At 41.6% G+C, this 14,781-nt stretch overlaps 1 protein-coding gene across 2 annotated transcripts in view; it reads right to left on the bottom strand.

Moving 5' to 3' along the window:
• RFTN2 (raftlin family member 2) overlaps window positions 1-14,781 on the bottom strand; it is a 57,937-nt gene that overhangs the window by 23,650 nt on the left and 19,506 nt on the right. For both annotated transcript variants that reach the window (XM_054585882.1, XM_054585883.1), the window contains exons 4-7: window positions 14,056-14,329; window positions 11,720-11,923; window positions 3,038-3,159; window positions 1,727-1,830 (exon numbers count right to left, since the gene is read on the bottom strand). In XM_054585882.1, the coding sequence (XP_054441857.1) occupies window positions 1,727-1,830; window positions 3,038-3,159; window positions 11,720-11,923; window positions 14,056-14,329 (704 nt within the window). The remainder of the gene's footprint in view (window positions 1-1,726; window positions 1,831-3,037; window positions 3,160-11,719; window positions 11,924-14,055; window positions 14,330-14,781) is intronic.

Here is a 14,781-nt window from a genome sequence, read left to right as displayed (position 1 = left end):
GAAGCAGGAGATGCTGAAGAAGTTCCAGCCAGTGTTCATGGCTTAGCGTCCAGCCCGCTGGGCTTTGTTTAATCTAGTGCCCAGCCAGTCAGTCATGTCACTTCAGGAAGTATTTAGACTCATGAGAGAACAAGCTCTGAGTGAATGCGAGGGAGGAATCGTAAATAACGCTTTTCATTGAGGAGAAGGAACATGGAAGGCTCAGAACGCAGAGTACTTTTAGGAGAGATTAACTATAAGGGGGCTAAATGACACCCTAAATCATACACCTAGGAGAACTGCCAACAAGGTGAGAAGGCCAAATGCCCAAGCTGTTCCAAGTAAGGCTGGGGAGTGGGATAGACCAAGGGCTTGGCAGTGACACTGACTCACAGTTTGAGAAGCTACCAATAGATCTCTGAGAAGAAAAGCAGATGAATTGCTTTGCTAACTTCTAATTCTTCCTTTTAAAGCTGGAGCTCATTTAACTCTATATCCACCTTTATCCTTCTCTCCATGTGAAGGTGTGGCTTTATTATAAAACCCTATCAAATTTTTTTCCTAAAAGACTTTATTTATTTTTAGAGAGAGGGGAAGATAGGGAGAAAGAGAGGGAGAGAAACATTGATGTGAGAGAGAAACATCGATTGGTCGCTTCTCCTATGAGCCCCAACCAGGGATACCACCTGTAACCGAGGCACACACCCTGACCAGGAATCAAACTGGTGACTTTTTGTTTTATGGGACAACGCCCAACCAACTGAACCACACAGGTCAGGTTCTCAATCAAATTTTTTAAAAAATTCATAGGTACCTTGGGATACTGGCAAGTTGCTACACTGGAAAAACCAGAGAAGGTGGACGAGATTGAGGAAGGAGAAGCTGTATCCCTCAGTGACACAGGACAATTACTCAATGTTAAGCCGCTATTGGTTCTGCTAGAAGGGAAGCCCAGCTGGGGCTGTGCTGTCCCCTGCAGGTAGTCACTGGCCTGACGGGCAGCCTCGCAGTCGTTTCCTGGATGTCAAGCAGGGCAGAGGGAACGTCTCTGAGTCCAAGGGATGGGAAGGAATTTTATACAGCTTTAATTGGTCTCTTGCTCTCAAAAAAAGCACAGTTCAAGTTTTCCTTCTCAGGAAAGGAAATAGCGATAATTTATAAAAAGAGAAAGGAAAAGTTGGTATTAGTGAAATGTCGATAGGCAGTTTAGTCTTAGTGGAAACAGCTAACGAGCCAGGCTCCAGGGGATGCGGGCAGGCAGAGTGCTGCCTGCTCCGCCCAGCCTCTCCGGCCCCCTGTGGCCCGAGCCCTGTCCGGTGCTGGGGAGGGCAGCCTTGCCTGTTCAGAGTGCAAGAGCAGGGCCCTGGGCCCCGCAGAGCAGGCTGTGTTTCTCTGTTTGCACATTTATGTGGACTCAATCTTTACTCTAGGGAAGAAGCAGCATCTTGAGTTCGTGCAGAAGCAGCCCTGAGTCGGCAGGTGGCCTCTCATGGCCCTGCTGTGGCTCTGCCTGGTGAACTTGCATGCCCCTGGGAAGGAGCCGGAACGGCTTATACACAGATAACGCGAGGGCATTAGGTTTGCTGGTCTCCAAGACCCATGAAATCAGATTAGAAAGCTCAGTGAAATGCTTTTTGTAGGCATGAAACAGGCATTTGTTAAACTGAATTACCTAAAAAAAAAAAAAAATAATAACAAACCTATATTTTAGAATTAAAAGAGAGTGTGAAAGGTACTTTGGCATTACCTGTCATGTCTCAGTATAGGTGTAGGCAGCACGTGGGTCAGGAGCCACCCAAACTCGGCCAGCGTGTGCAGCAGGGGGCCGTAATCCGTCTTGATTTCACAGCCCTGCAGGAATAAGCGTAGGAGCTACAGTCCCATGGCAAAGACAACCAGCTGCACGAGTGATTCTGACGAAGGGCTGAGGGTGTTCTGAAGAAGGTTGTTTACACTCCCTGAGGAACAATTTCACAGGGGCAGAGTCTGTCTGGGCTGCGTTTTCTGCGGCCTGCTGCCTTCTAACCCTTGAACCAAGTTAGAAACACTGGGGATCAGAGTGGAGAGAGGTTCCCCTCTGTTCTCCAAAGTTTGGTCTCTCCTCGGGTCTTGTTGCCTTGGTCTTGTTCTGGCAACAAACACTAATGCGGCAGGGGGCGGGTGTGGGGCTGGGAATCTGCATTTTAAATATGCTCCCTAGGTGATTTGGATCCAAGTAGTTTACAGACCACACTTTCAGAAAAACCTGTCTAGCCACTGGGAACTGAGGGCAAGAGTGAAGAGTGCGGTCTGGGGAGTGAAAGGTGAGAGGAGCTCAGAACTGGTATTGATTTTTTTGAGCTTAGAACCGGACTTCATTTTTACTTGGAGCTTTACCTCTTCCTTCAAATCCCGTTTATGCCTCTCAATGGGATTTCCAGTTTCTTTGAAAAATGGGCCTTATCTCTAACCTATGTAAAACGAGAGAGGCAAAAGTGTCCATGGAAGAGCCTGTCAGGGAGGCCTCACACACACACCGCAATGTACCTGACTTCAGTCTGTACACCTCAGGTGCTGACCTCTGAATTCAGAGGGCACATCAGTAGCAATGTCATCTCCGATTAGGAAGGACAATGCTGTGTGTACACATTTGGCCTGGTGAGAGAGAGAATATCTTTTGGATATTTTTGCCTTTGAGAGTTCACAAAGTAAAAAGCCAGTCATATTGGTTGCTTGGAGATAAAATACTAGTTATTGACTGAACTTTTTCACTTTTAACCAGTTGTTATAACATTGTGTAGAGGGAACAGAGCCAGGGGACTTTGTTTAAGATTAGAATGCCAGTCTTTGGGAATATACTGCTACTTATGTATAGATAATTGTTTTGCTATCTTAAAACACTGGGTAATTACAATGTTCACAAATCTGAAAGAAGTTTGTTCATGCATTTGTGAGGAAATTTTGAACATTACACAAATGTGTTAGAAGGAGACTTCCCTGTGTTAGACAGACAGGAAGAACTTTAACATGTAAAACTAAATATAAAATAAAGCTAAACTGTCAGAAAACTGCAGCTCACCTCAATAACAGTCCATTGTTCTACTACGATGGCATCATTTCCTTTTCTACTGGAACCTGGAACTCCAGAACCTTCTTCTTCATAGATAAAGAATCCTTCTAAAGATTTAGGCAAATGGTCTCCTGTGAGGAAAAGGATACAATTAAGAAGAGCTGTAAATACTAAATGTTTCTTAAGATCATCTAAATCCTTAAATAACCTTTTTAGGAAGCAGAAAGAAAAACATACACATTAATAAACACTTGTTATGGCTCAATCAATAACATCTTCCTCCACTTTGAAGGTTTATTTTTTATTTTCTCCAAAGGTCAAGACAGTTTTAGACTTCACTGCATTAAAGCCAAACTGTAAACATGAAAACTACAGTAACAAAAACACGATAAAATAACATCATACAGAGAGAGGTAAGTAGATTTCTTAAACCTCAAAATCGTCTGGAAATAACTTCACCTTGGATTTTGGTTTCTGATCTATATGTTGTAAGCATGTTAATTATACCACTAGGAGAAACATAAAAAATGTTAATCCTTGAAATTTACAGGTGTGATATTAAAACTAATGTGAGGTAAGATTACTTCAAGAAGTATAAACACAGAACAATTCTTCACTTCAATGATTCTTAAAAAAAAGAATGGGAACAGGAAGATTCTAAACAGAAGTCATTGTCAAAAGAATTCCTGCTGGGAAGGAAGTTTTAAGGGAGGGCCTCTTTGACATTTTCTTGAATAGCTGACAACAACCATCTGGCCAAAACTGAACTGACTCTATGGAAGTTCTTTTGTCTCCAATTTTGCAAGAAGAGACAATTTTCCCATGGTCACATGTGGTTAAACATTTTTGCTTTAACATGGCAAAATGTCACATCACAGTTTTCCTGGTTGACAGTTTTCCAAATAACGAAGGCCTACAAACTTTTCAAGTGACCTACTAACCTTACATATATAAAAGACAGAAATAATTTTAATACAATTCTTAGTTTTAATTCTTATTTACAAGCCATAAACCTTAAGAGGAAATCATTATATTATTACTTTTACATCACCTACAGTTCAAGTTCAGGTGGAATATCATGAAGAGTTTATATTGTTCAGAGTGGTTTCTAAGAACCAGTAAAGTTTAATTTACTAGTTGGAATTGGCCTTCTAATTACAGCACATGCTCCATTTCCTTTAAATGTGCTTGACCGCTGTCTCACCAGAGTGACCAGAGGAATCAAATCTGTGTCTGATTGTAAGTTCAGGTTATCACTGTATCATCTTTAAAAATAGATATGTATATCCTAAGTCCTTTTTTAGAATGGCAGTGTGTGAATGTTAAAAATAATTATATACTTCAATAACAATATAGTTATTTATGGTCTATTTACTTTGTGATTATACAATATAATGTGAGAATCATAGGCTTTATGGCTCTGCATCTGTTTTCTTGTTCTCGGTATTGGGGTTCCCTGGTACTTCTAGACTTCTTCTAGTTTAAAAGAAAGTATGGTAGACGTATACAATGCAATAATGAGAATAAAAAAGAAAAACTCACTGCTATGCAGCAACATAGATGCATTTCAGAGATACTACGTTAAGTAAAAGAAGCCATATATAAAAGATTACATACTTTATACTTCAACCTACATAAAGTTCAAGAACAGGCAATATTGATCTATGTTGATGGAGGTCTGAATAATGCTTCTCTCTGGGAGGAAGGATATTGACTGGGAAGGGTCATGAAGAGGTCTTACTGGGATGTTGGGAATGTTCTCTACCTTTTTTGTTTTTGTTTTTGCATTTCTTTTCTTCCCCAGGTTTATTGAGATATAATACACATGATTTTTTCAGCTTTATTGATGTATAGGGAATGTTCTGTACCTTGAACAGCTGTACCCATAAGATTAATGCACTGTTTATATGTATGTTATACTTAATAACCATCCTCCTCACGTTAGGGCTCCCCAGGACCCCTGGCTGGGCTTGCTTAGGGCTCTTGCCTGTCCCCAGAGCCAGAGCCATAGCAGACTGACATTTCACAGGAGAGAGTACTTCTGTTTTTTGAGAAATTCTCCCTAACAGAAGTGCAGCTAGGGGGTGCGGCCAGGAATGTCTCATGGAGAGTGACTCTTTGGGTGTTTGGTGTGTTAAATCTTCCAGGTAATGGGGTGAGGTGATAATTATGAACAATTACTTAATCACTGTCCCCCAGTGGTGCCATCTTTAAAGTTACCTATCCCAGAGCTTGCCGCCCAACGTGCCTTGGCCCATTCGTGTGCTGAGAAACAGACACACGTGTGACAAGACCCAGGGTGTCCTCTCCTGTCCAGAGCAGCTTCATCCACGTACACCATGTGCCCTACCAGATTGCCATTTTCTAAGCGTGAATAACGTGAAAAAGTTACAAAGCATTGACCTACTGCTTCTCCAAAAAAAAAAAATTTTTTTTTAAAGCCAAATAACACCAATAGCAAAGGAAAGAACACTTGTATCAGGGAAGGATGGTCTCTAGGTTCAGTTTGAAGTGATTCATGGCAAGCAGAAAGTTTCTTTAAATTCTAATGCTGTATCTTAAAAATCCATGCAAACTTCGCATTCTTTTCAAATATATTCACATTATATAAAGAAGTAATGATCTCCACTGCCCTCCTAAAGTAATATTGACACTCTAAGAGGAGGTTTACCCTGTGACCTTGTGTACTCCCTGGCACAAGCCTGCATACCCTGAGGGTACTTGGGCTCTGGTATGAGAAGCACAAGCTTAAAGGATACCCAGGGAATAGTTTACTTGTCTGGGCATGTGATCACACACACACACACACACACACACACACACACACTTTGGCTAGATATGACATTGGCACTCCTGTAAATATGACAAAGGGAATATTCTGTTTTAGTATTTTTGATCCATGTGTCATTTTTGGCATTAAACTGCTCAGAGCGGGGCCCAGGACCATCTCTGAGAAGTGGAGGGCAAGCACACACGGAAACTCTCCCTCTGAATTTCGTCCATGACCATCTTTCTCCAAAACAAATGCCAACCTGCTTCTCTCTGTCGCCATCACCTTCTCTGCAGAGACCATTGCAACAGTCTGGTAACAGCCTCCCCACTTCCACTCTTGTCTCCGGGGCTCTGTCTCCCACAATGAGGCCAGTGAGGTTCTTTTAAAAATGCAGATCAGATCCTAACTGCTTCTTCACACTTTTAATGAATGACCTGGCATAAAAGCCCTGGCGGGACAGCAAATGGCCTAAGAGCACACACTTTCCTAGGTGCCTTCTCTCCTTTCTGGTTGTGTGAACAGGGGCACATTATTTAATAGTTTCGTGCCTCATTTTCCTCATCTGTAAAGGGGGAATAATCATAGCTACCTCACAGCATTGCTGTGGGAATTAAGGGAGTTAATAGATGTAAAGTGCTTCTTTACACCTGTATAGGACAATGCTGGCGCATAGTAAGTACAAATGCATGTTAAACCTTGTTGTGTTATTTCTATTATAAGGCTCTGCCTGGAGGGGCTGCTGCCCACCTCTCCCACCTTGTCTGGAGCCATTTTGTCTCCAGGGACAGAGCCCTCTTCCCAGGTCCCCTTTCCTGCCCTAGGGTTTTTGTACATTTTGGGGTGATTCCTCTGCTGAGAACTGTCTACCTCTGGGTCTCCGGGCCGGCTCCTTTCCAGCCTTCCAGTCTCAGTGGGATTGTTACCCCATCAGACGAGACCTCCCGACCACCCCTCTGAATGGGTTCTTCCCTGTTACTCTCGTTACAATATCTTGTTGGGTAATATCACAACACTTTTCTTGATTTTGATATTAAATCTATGTTTTGATATCTGCTATTGTCTAATGCCACACGGCTGGCTCCTTCACAGCAGGGAAGATGTCCATTTTGCTCATGACTGGAAACCCAGGGCCTGGTATATCCATATATATGAAATGAATAAAAACCTGTTTCAATGTCATTACTCTACCCCACTGCTCATTCTGACACAGCTCCCTGCCAGTTCCACACATGAATTTTTATAGGGGCGAAGAGATTGGACTGAATATCAAGTGAAGTATGAAAAGAATTCATAAAGAATTAGACTTCTGGTGAAGGTGGTGGCATAGGTAGATACACTTTGCATACTTGTACAACCAAAAGAAGGACAACAAATTTAAAAACAAAAACCAGAACTGCCCAAAAGTCAAACTGTATGGAAGTGTGACAACCGAGGAGTTAAAGAAGAAACACTCATCCAGACTGGTAGGAGGGGTGGAGCCAGGGAGCCTGGGTGGAGAGGCCTCGGGCAAGGCTGCAGCTGGAGGACCAGGTGGGTGAGGCGGCTGGCGGGCCTGGCGGTCCCACATTTGTGTGCAGATAAACCGGGAGGAACAGCTAGAAAGCAAGACAGACAGTGCAAACGAGGGTTCCAGTGTGGGAAAAGAAAGCCTCAAAAACCTCTGGTGGTAAAAAAATTTGGAGGTTACAGGGGTGGCAGGAGAAACTCCCAGCCTCACAGGAGAATCCGTTGGAGAGACCCACGGGTCCCAGAATGTACACAGACTCACCGACCTGGGAATCAGCACCAGAAGGGCCCAATTTGCTTGTGGGTAGCAGGGGAAGTCACTGAAAGTAGGCCAAAAGCTGAACAAGTGGCATTGTTCCCTCCTGGACCCCTCCCCCACAGACAGCATCACAACACAGATACTGGGTTGCCCCGCCCTGGCAAATACCTAAGGCTCTGCCCCCTCCAATATAACAGGTAGGCCAAGGCAAAGAAACATGGTCCACACGAAAGAACAGATCAAAGCTCCAAAAATGGAACTAAGCGATAAAGACACAGCCAACCTATTACATGCACAGTTCAAAACACTGGTAATCAGAATGCTCACAGAAATGATTGAATACGGGGCAAAATGAAGAAGTGAAAGCTATACAAAGTGAAATAAAGCGAAATACACAGGGAACCAACAGTCAAGGGAAGGAAACTTGGACTCACATCGATTTAGAGCAGAAGGAAGAGATAAACATTCAATCAGAACAGAATGAAGAAAAAAGAATTCAAAAAAATGAGGAAGGCTTAAGAACCTCTGGGAAAACTTTAAACATTCCGACATCTGAATCATAGGGATGCCAGGAGGAGAAGAGGAAGAGCACGAAATTGAAAACTTATTTGAAAAAATAATGAAGGAGAACTTCCCCAATCTGGCAAAGGAAATAGAATTCTAGGAGATCCAGGAAGCTCAGAGAGTCCCAAAGAAGTTGGAAGCACACACCAAGGCACATCATAATTAAATTACCCAAGGTTAAAGATAAGGAGAGAATCTTAAGAGCAGCAAGAGAAAAGTAGACAGCTACCTACAAAGGGGTTCTCATGACTATCAGTCTCAAAAGAAACTTTGCAGGCAAGAAGGGGCTGTAAAGAAGTATTCAAAGTCATGAAAGGCGAGGACCTACATCCAGGATTACTCTATCCAGCACAGCTATCATTTAGAATGGAAGGGAAGATAAAGTGCTTCCCAGATAAGGTCAAATTAAAGGAGTTCATCATCACCAAGCCCTTATTATATGAAATGTTAAAGGGACTTATCTAAGAAAAAGAAGAAGATCAAAAACTATGAACGGTAAAATGACAACAAACTCACAACTATCAACAAATGAACCTAAAAAAACAAAAAGAAGCTAGGCAAACAACTAGAACAGGAACAGAATACAGAAATAGAGAGCAGAGGGGAGGTGGAGGGGGGAGAATGGGGGAAAAGGTACAAGGAAGAAGAAGCATAAACAGTAGGTACAAAATAAACAGGGGGAGGTTAAAAATTGTATAGGAAATAGAGAAGCCAAAGAACTTATATGTACGACCCATGGACATGAACTAAGGTGGGGAGGGAATGCTGGTGGGAGGGGGAGTGCAGAGCAGAGGGAAATAAAGGGAAGAAGAAACAAAAAAAAAATAAAAAAGAATTCATAAAGAATTAAAGCATAGCCTTTAGATATGGGTATATTTGAAAGGTGGGAAGAGGCTGTGCTCTGAGGATGATGGGGCATTTGTAGGCTGGTGAAGTAAGTGTGTGTGTGTGTGTGTGTGTGTGTGTGTGTGTGTGTGTGTGTACCGGTGGGCAAAGCTGCTCCTCTCACCCCGTGTCAGCTGCCCACTGAATATCTCCATGTTCTGGCGGGGTCAGGTGTTAGGTCTCTGTGCCTGCCCCACGTAAGTGTGCCTTGCATCCAGCCGAGGACTGGCTGGGCAGAGGCCCAGAAATGCTGGAGAAGGCCAGGCAGAGGGGGACATGGCAGTGAGAACTCTCAGGCTGCAGAAAGGCCACAGGGCACATTTCCTGTGGGGCTTTTCCAAGCCGAAAAGGATTTGAGGGCGGTTGGGAAAGGGCACTGAAGAGGAATTTCACAGACCTTACAACTTTTCCATCATGACCTTCCCCAAGGAGAAAACGTGTTATGAGTTTTTTTTTTCCCCCTTCTTTCTGTTTCTGGAGGAAAGTGTTTTAGAAAATGAGATTTGTGGAGCACTGTATTTAAATTTCTGAGCAATGTCTGGTTTTGTACTTCTGTTCCCTGTGGTGGGCTGACTTCTGACAATATTTTGGGAGAGGATGGAAGCAAGACAAAACAAAATAGGCATTGTCCCCCGTGTGCTTTAGATGTCAGCCATCAGCTATCCCAGAACAAAGCCACCAATTCAGCCCTGCTTCCTCTTGACTTGCTTCTCACAGTGACACAGACAGTGGTCACAATTTCCCCTCTGCAGCTTCCCTGTGTACTTGCAGGGAAGCCCTGGGTGACACACCCCATCGCCGGACCCGCAGACTGAGGCGGCTGGCTAGGGGCTTGGTGGGGGCTGCAATGGAAAACGGCTCTCTAGAGAGGCATTCCAGAGCTGGGGAGCGGAGATTCTCCCCCTGGGCTCTCTAAATAGCTTCTGAGGCTTTCAGAACAAAAGCCCTACAGAGCCTCTAACTGGCAACTGCTGTGGCTAATTTTATTTTCTGCGGGCAAATGCCTGAAAGAGATTGTGAAAGGAGGATTTTTTGTTTTTCCTTCAGCAGTTAGTCACAAACAAAAGTTGAAATGGCTCCAAGGTAGAGTCTCTGGATGGAAGGAGGAGAGGGAGTTGGGGGAGGCGAGGAAGAGGGGAGGGAAGGAGAGAAATGTGAAGCATGAACCGACCTCCAAAGAGAAGATCCACACTCAAAGTACTGTGACTGCACATAAGGAGTGTCAGGAAAGAAAATCAACCTCGGAAAACGAACTCTGATGGCAGGTGAGGCAGCATGGGAGTCCCTTTGCACACACTGTATCTTATTAGATTCTCACAACAATAAAGTAGGAGTATTTTTAAATTTTAATTTATTTAAGTACAGTTGGTATATAATCATATATGGGCTACATTAGTTTCTGGTGTACAATGTAGTGAACTGACATTTTTATATTCTTACAGTGTGATCACTCCACTAATTCTAGTGACCATCTGTCATCACGTAAACATGTCACAGTATTGCTGACTATATTCCCCTTCACCTTTTTTACCCTTCCCCCCAATCCCCACCCTCTGGTAACCATCCCTTTGGTCTCTGTTTCCATGAGTTAAAGCAGCAGTATTTTTATCCCCTTTTGAGGAAACTGAGGCTCAGTGAGCTCAACTAACTTCTTCAGATCACACAGCTAATAAGTAGAGACCAGAGGATTTAAACCCTGGTCTGTCTGATTTTAAAGCCCATGGTCTTCCTATTAGATCAACTTGGAAGAAGTTTCCAATAAAAATAATACTAAACAATATTTATTGAGCACCTGCTATGTGTCAAGCACTATGCCATTTGCTCTATTTCTGGGTGTTCCAGTGAGCTTGATCCTTACCCTTGGTTGCTAGTTAAAAGTATCTACTGGAATATGACTCTTGATAATTTAAAATATTCATCCAAAGTCTCTGGTTGTATTAGTAAAGTTATCACTAGGTTGATTTAACGATAATAAAGTATACTGAGATCTCATCTCTCTTTTTCACTCTTTTCTCTAACCTCATTAAGTTAGGGTCTTCAATTATTCTGGTTTTCATAATGTCCATCCTTCCATGTTTCCTGTTTCCTTACTATCTATTTTTCTTTTCTTTTAGTTAGCCCTAACCTCTTTTTAAAAACACTTTCCCTAGGAAGCCATTTTTGGAAAGATTTGTTTGTTTTTTTTGCTTTTGTGTGATGGATGATTATAGATTCCATTGTAACTAATAGAGGGAGGCTAGAGACAGATGAGAGAGAGGGGGAAGGCAGAAATAAATACAGAATCAATATCATTTTCTGAACCAAAAGTTATTTTTCTAGCCAGACTATAGTAAGAGTCAGGTAGGTAGTGTCCAAAACTGGGATAGTGTAATACATTTGGATAGTCATTATCAACTGCTATTGTTAGCCTCCCAGTTGGGTTGTTGTAGTGCATCATGTCTGGAAAATCTTACAAGTCGATCACACAGTGGTTTGTCTAGTCCTGACAGTTACAACCCAACAGCAAACATTACATTAGAATTATACCACACAGGATGGTTAAGTTTTAAATTAAAGCCACATAGTTGTTTAAGGATTGGGACAATTTCCTTAGGAATAACTTCTGTCCTTTTAGTCATAGAACTTGAGAGGGGAAAACATTTTCACTAACTCTACCACAAGGTCACATTTTAAAAATATCAATATATCATAATTTAAAACTTACCTTTAGATGTTTCCCAGCATAGAAAAGAATCAATTAAAGACAAGCCTTGCTTATAATAAAATGTAGTTAACTCCAACCAATCAGCATCAAGTGTACTAATGACAGATCCTTTTCTTGTTACTTTCACTGACAGAATGCCCTCCTGATAGGTCCAGCAGCTTGAGTCATCGTCAAAAACATTGAAGGCTATATACAACTTGTTATCTGAGGATAGGCGTTCAGAAGGAAGAAAAAAGAGAAAAGTTATAATTTAATTGAAAAGATTCTTAAAATATTTTTTATTGATATAAGCTATTTCAAGCACATAAACAAATAGAGAGAATAATAAAATTACCACTCAGCTTTTCAAACATTAACATTGTGTCATGTTTGCTTCAGACTTTTTTCAAGGAGTTGAGAAATGAATATAGTTGAGGCTCACTATGTAATCTTCCCTTATCCCATTCTCCAGAAATAGCTACTGTAATGAATTTGGTATTTATCATTCTCATGCAAGCTTTTAGTCTTTTAATATAGATTTATATATCCATAAATGATATAGAATGTTTTGCAATTTTAAAAAACTTCTAAAAATGGTATCATACTATATGTCAATCTATAAATTATTTTCCTTGTTCACTATTATGCTTTTGAAGTATAATCAATATTTTATAGATCTTATTTAGTTTGCATTGTATTTCAGTTTATTATTTTCTATTGATGGACATATGCATAGCTTCCAAATTTTTGTTTGTTACTACAAATATTATTCATATCTCCTTGGACATATGTGTAAGAGTGACTCTAGAATACATGATTAGACCTGAAATTGCTGGGTCTTACCTTCCAATTTACTGAAAGTTAGCAAATTCTTAATTTGGGGGTCCTATAGACCTGTATCTGTGATTGTGCTTTAGAAAGCTAACATCACTTGCCTTACAGACAGAAATATTTGGGTTATGTGTGTGACGTGCGTTTTTCTGGGTTGAGACTCATGAATTTCATCAGATTCTCTAAGGGGTCTTTTGCGTGTTGGCTCTCCCACCCTGGCCCCTCTTAGTGGTTCTAAGAACCACTGCCGCAGAAAAGTTATTAAGAAGCATATGGTATAAAAATAAACTATTTAGAAAGTGGCATCTAAAGACTGATATTTAAATTAAGTAGGTAGTATATTGGTTTTAGAACTTAAAGAACTGGAAATGGACGTCTGGCCTAATCAGTGTCAGGATGGGAAGCAGCAGTTTAAAGCCGGCAGCAGGTGGCAGGTAGTGAACAGCTCTCTGACCGTAGCTTCAACCCCTGTTCACTCTTACATTCCTCAGTTTTCTATGCTGCACAAAAACGAGGGTGGTGGTTAGCTAGGGGACGAAAAGGGGGCGGGTGCTGGTGTCGAAGATGCGTGGGATGATGAGTTGGGGCTTGCTCCCGGTGTTTTTGAGGAGGTTGTGCTGACCAAGGTCCAATGGGTCTTTGTCACGTACAGGAGGTTAAGCACGCCACGGCAGCAACCCAGAAAGCCGGCGTCGCCCGCCCGTCTGGGCGGCTGTAACACTAACTAAAGGTCAGTTAACAGCAGCTAACCTAGCACGGAGTTTCTTCTGTGTCAGGCAGCAGGCTAAGCACTTGGCAGGCGTCGCCTATCTACGTCGCACAACAACCCCCTTCCTCTAAAGAAGCGGAGGTAGTCTTATTCTTAGATTTTCTTACAGTCTTAGATTTTCTGTAACAGGGCTTTTTCACACATGCCTGTTAAGGCATCAGAAAATTTTGACCAGTCCAAAAACATGAGGAGAATACTGTTTCTTCAGAAGACTTGCTAGCTGGCTGAGAACAATGAAACTATTGTTTAAAGATATTTTAGGATACTAGTACTATTGTTACATTAATTGTTTCACCATGAGGTGCCATTTTCATATTCTACTTGATGATCAAAGAGAGCCAGTTAACTTCAAGGGTAAAGACCATCCACGAAATGGGAAAGGCCAACACTTAAATTCTCACACACTGTTCACAGGGACAAAAATAAATCAGAACAGCTTTCTTTACAGAATCCCTTTTTTGATACATATGCACCGCCTCCATTTTACAGGGGAGCCAGGGAATGATTAATGGGAGGCAATTTTCAACACAAGTTCATTACGTGGGTGGCTTTATAAGACCACACCAGACATAACTGTTTGAAAAACAACCCTACTTTATGTTTGGCTATAATGATTTTAAAGAATCAAGACAAGTTTGTATTAGTTTAATTAGTCATCACAACCTTTAAAATTTTACTTTGTCTCATATTTCTCAAAAACATATTTTGCTACATTTAACCTTATCTCTGTTCTATTTCTATTCATCTTGTCTATTACCTTCTCCCTTTTTGGATTTAGAGGAACTGGGGCTGCCATCTCGTTCTGTTTGACCCTGCCCACTTTCATGATGAAACTCTTCCTCAATTCCACTTTCAGATGATTGCCCACTTAATGTTCCTTCATTCCAACTTTTACAGTTTTCATCTGAGGTGTGTCTCACGTGCAGCGTTGATTCTATATCTCCGTCATGGTTGGTTCCATTGCAGAATGGCGGATAATGCTGTGATACGAATCCGACAAATCTCATTCCTCTTTTAGAAGCTACGTTAATCTGAGGTTTAAAAAGAGATGGTAGAACAAAATATAAATTTCATTTGAATTGACTATTTTATCATTTTTTTTAAAAATTAAAAACATTTTTATTTATTTATTTTTAGAGAGAGGAGAAAGGAAGGAGAAAGAGAGAGAGTAGAACATCAATGTGTGGTTGCCTCTTGTGTATCCCCAACTGGGAACCCGGCCTGCAACCCGGGCATGTGCCCTGACTGGGAATAGCGACCCTTTGGTTCACAGGCCAGCACTCAATTCCCTGAGCCATACCAGCCAGGGCCAAAAATAACATCTGGTAACGTGTTGTTTGTTTGATGCAGGTAAAAAAATATGTTAAAAGACAAATTCTTGACAAATGTGTATGCATTGTGCATTAACCCAATTCATACATACTACCTCTCTTAGGAAGCTTTCTGATGTTGCTGCTGTTGCTTATCTGGGCCCAATAACCAT

The sequence above is a fragment of the Pteronotus mesoamericanus genome, unplaced genomic scaffold (genome assembly GCF_021234165.1).
Source record: "Pteronotus mesoamericanus isolate MK-2021 breed Mesoamerican mustached bat unplaced genomic scaffold, CSHL_Meso_final contig_90, whole genome shotgun sequence".
NCBI lineage: Eukaryota > Metazoa > Chordata > Mammalia > Chiroptera > Mormoopidae > Pteronotus > Pteronotus mesoamericanus.
This window is presented reverse-complemented; position numbering and strand designations above follow the sequence as displayed.